General features: G+C 48.0%; 1 protein-coding gene across 1 annotated transcript; it reads right to left on the bottom strand.

Annotated features, from left to right (window-relative positions):
* Positions 1 to 1,364: 1,364 nt before the first annotated feature.
* EV422DRAFT_504120 (uncharacterized protein) lies at positions 1,365 to 2,156 on the bottom strand (the record flags this gene model as incomplete). Its single annotated transcript, XM_053068411.1, has 2 exons — positions 1,365 to 1,711; positions 1,856 to 2,156. The coding sequence occupies 2 exons, from the start codon at positions 2,154 to 2,156 to the stop codon at positions 1,365 to 1,367; spliced, it is 648 nt and encodes a 215-aa protein (XP_052927939.1).
* Between the last annotated feature and the right edge of the window lie 916 nt (positions 2,157 to 3,072).

The following is a 3,072-nucleotide window of genomic DNA, read 5'->3' as shown; positions in this document are numbered from 1 at the left end:
CCAACGGCAGAAAAACATGACGGTATCCACAGCGGAAGCAGAATATGTGGCGCTTGGAGAGGCGGCTAAGGAAGCGATCTGACTCTCTCGGTTGAAAAGGGAAATCCTGGGGGTCCCTGACGAGCCCCAGCCCGTCCTGATCTATGAGGACAACCAAGCCGCCATAAAACTCGCCAATAATCCGGTAGATCATCAGAGGACAAAACACATCGACCTTTGACACCATTTCATTCGGGAACTCGTGGCTGAAAACAAAGTAGATATTCAGTATATATCAACAAAAGAAATGGTCGCCGACATCCAGACGAAAGCCCTCCCGAAACCAGCCTTTGTTCACCTCCGGGCACTATGCGGATTTAGACAAAGAGAGCCGTAAACAAGAGCGGATGTGGTCGAAGTTGCCCAATGAGAGGGGAAATGAATCTGGACCGGTTGGATGGGGTCGGATATGGAAGAAGAAGAGGGGTATGCAGTCGTCGGCGATGTGGACAGCCGGATTTTAGGGTTGTTTGGGCATTTCGCGTCGGGGGAGTGTTGTGCAGAGACGTGAGCTATCCCTAACCCTATCCCTAATCCTGTCAAACGCCGTCATTAGTAAGCCTTCGCTTCAGCAGTCTGCGCAGACGGCTAGGAGTGAAGTGCCCGACACCTAAGAATGTAATAGATATAACTAATAGTAATACAGTAATGGTTCTACTCTTCATCGGCTACTTCCTATAACCACAAGAATCATCTTCAGCTTCAGATCTGTAACCTCCATGCGGCTTGCCTCTCCTCCACGCTCAACAAGGAAGACTGACAGGTAGAGGTAAACGCAGTGGAGAAGGCCTTCCGGCGTGTCCACTGAGCAGAAGGCTGAACCCAGCATAGTGCGAAATTCTTCAAGGCTGAGGTCAGAGGCTGCGTGGTCCCACCATTGCCCATCTTATGTAGGTCGGCCATCCTCACGTTGAGAATAGTACGTGCACCACGGAACTCAGTGTCAGACTGAATATTGACAACCCGGTTGTTTTCCTCCCCTTTGAGTTTGAAATAGCGGCCAAGACTACCAAAGCCAGTATCCAAGCTGGAGTCACAAAACCCTTCCCCGTTGTCCATTTTGACCTGAATGATGAAGGCCTCCAAGTCCTAGATGGTTTGCGTGAAGTAGATATCAGCTTTGAGGTCAAACAAATGGACTGTGCGGAAGCAGTTGTGGGTTCTCACCTTGTTCAATTGAGCAACGTTGACAGTGCCATCTTCTTAGTCAAGTGGCACTCTTCCTTGTACTGGTTCCACTTTTTGACCCATGTCTTTGTAGAGCGAACGGTGTTCAGGTTTTTGTCTGCCTCATTAATCCTCTGTATCTCCTCCTCGGACAACGGTCAAAATCTTGGCGCAAGATTCTCAGGAATCAGCTTCCTCTTCAAAGGCAAAGTGATGGCAATGGTATCGTCAGGGCCTGGTTTGCAAGGCACGGCACTGGGCTTATTGTCCTGGTCCTCACCCTCCTTCGACATTCTCTGAGTGTAGTCCCACTCTTCCTGACGCCGGTCAAAGGAATTGCGGCGGCCTCTGTTGTAGACTTCAGACTCTGGCTCTTCCTGGCCTGCGGGGAACTGTGAGAGGGCCTCGTCTGCCTCCATTGGAGTGAGGATAGGGTAGTGATCATCACCCATGTCAGACAGGGTGTCGGAGGATGGGGTGCTGAGTGCAATGCTGAACTCAAGATCTGGGACGTAACTTAGCAAGGCCGGGTGACGACGGGAGATGTGCCCAAATCCAGGCTGCCCTCAAGCGATTGGCTTTGGTAATGTTCTTGAATTGAATTGCCCAGTCCTGTGCTTTCGAAACAGATGTACATACAACGACGTACTGCTGGTCCTGTAATAGCACTGGTGTGATATTCCAGCGCATAGGTGCATCGCAAAGTTGGTGCTATTTGACTTCCAAATAGCCCTGGTCTCCAATAGCACTGGTGTGCGATAAATCGTGCATCTTTTGACTACATCGGTGCCAGACTTTATGACAGCGTTACAAAGGATCTCCAACATTCCTTGAGCAATGTCTCTTCTGGAGAGTGAAGCGTGCTTGATAACTTTGGCAATTCCTGCCTGCGTGGTAAGTTTCGTGTCGGTGGTGATCATAGGAGCCAGATCGAATCGGTTCTGCTTCATTTGATGTACGACATCGAGGAAGTCATCGTCGGCTGCATCTGCTTTCAATCGCGTCCTCAAGCCGTCAAGACAAGTGTTCTTTAAGGATATCCTAGATAAATACGTCGATACGCTCTTCAAGGAACCAGAAGGTATACCTCCTGATCGTGGAAAAGACAACTTCAAGATAGAACTCACTGAAGGTGCTGAACCCATTTGGCAACCTCTCTGTCACATGAACAAGGAAGAGCTCGCTGAGCTCAGGAAGCAAATCTCCGTTATGCTCGAAAAAGGATGGATACAACACTCCTCAAGTCCATGGAGAGCTAGTGTCGTTTTTGCCAAGAAGGAAGATGGCAAACTACGTATTTGTTGGGACTATCTAGGTCTCAACTCCATCACCAAGAAAGATCGTACTCCTTTACCCAATATTTGTGAGATGAGGGATCGGAATCAAGGTTGTGAATGGTTTACGCTTACCGACATTCGAGAAGCATACCATTCTCTTCTTATAGGCAGACAAGATCAAGAGAAAACAGCAATACAAACTCGATTGGGAAACTTCGAACACTTGGTTATGCCATTCGGGCTAACCAATGCACCTGCCGCATTTCAACGACTTATGAATAAGATCTTTCATAAAGACTATGACGAATTCCTTCCTACTTATTTGGACATTGTCCTCATTTTTTCAAAAACTCTTGCCGAACATCGGGAACAAGTTGATTGTATCCTGAAGAAGCTCGAAGAACATGCCCTTTTCATCAAACATTCAAAGTGTGTATGGGCCAAGGAAGAAATCGAATGGTGAGGACATATTGTCGGAGGACATGGTGTTCGCATTGCGCCCTCAAAGATCCAAGCTATTAAGGATTGGCCTACTCTAAGATCAACCAAAGGAGTTCAGAGCTTCCTCGGTTTAACAAATTATTTCCTC

This window comes from Fimicolochytrium jonesii (genome assembly GCF_025526975.1).
Source record: "Fimicolochytrium jonesii strain JEL569 chromosome Unknown EV422scaffold_4, whole genome shotgun sequence".
In the NCBI taxonomy this organism is placed as follows: domain Eukaryota; kingdom Fungi; phylum Chytridiomycota; class Chytridiomycetes; order Spizellomycetales; family Powellomycetaceae; genus Fimicolochytrium; species Fimicolochytrium jonesii.
Note: the sequence above shows the minus strand (reverse complement) of the source record. Positions and strands in the feature narration are given on the sequence as shown.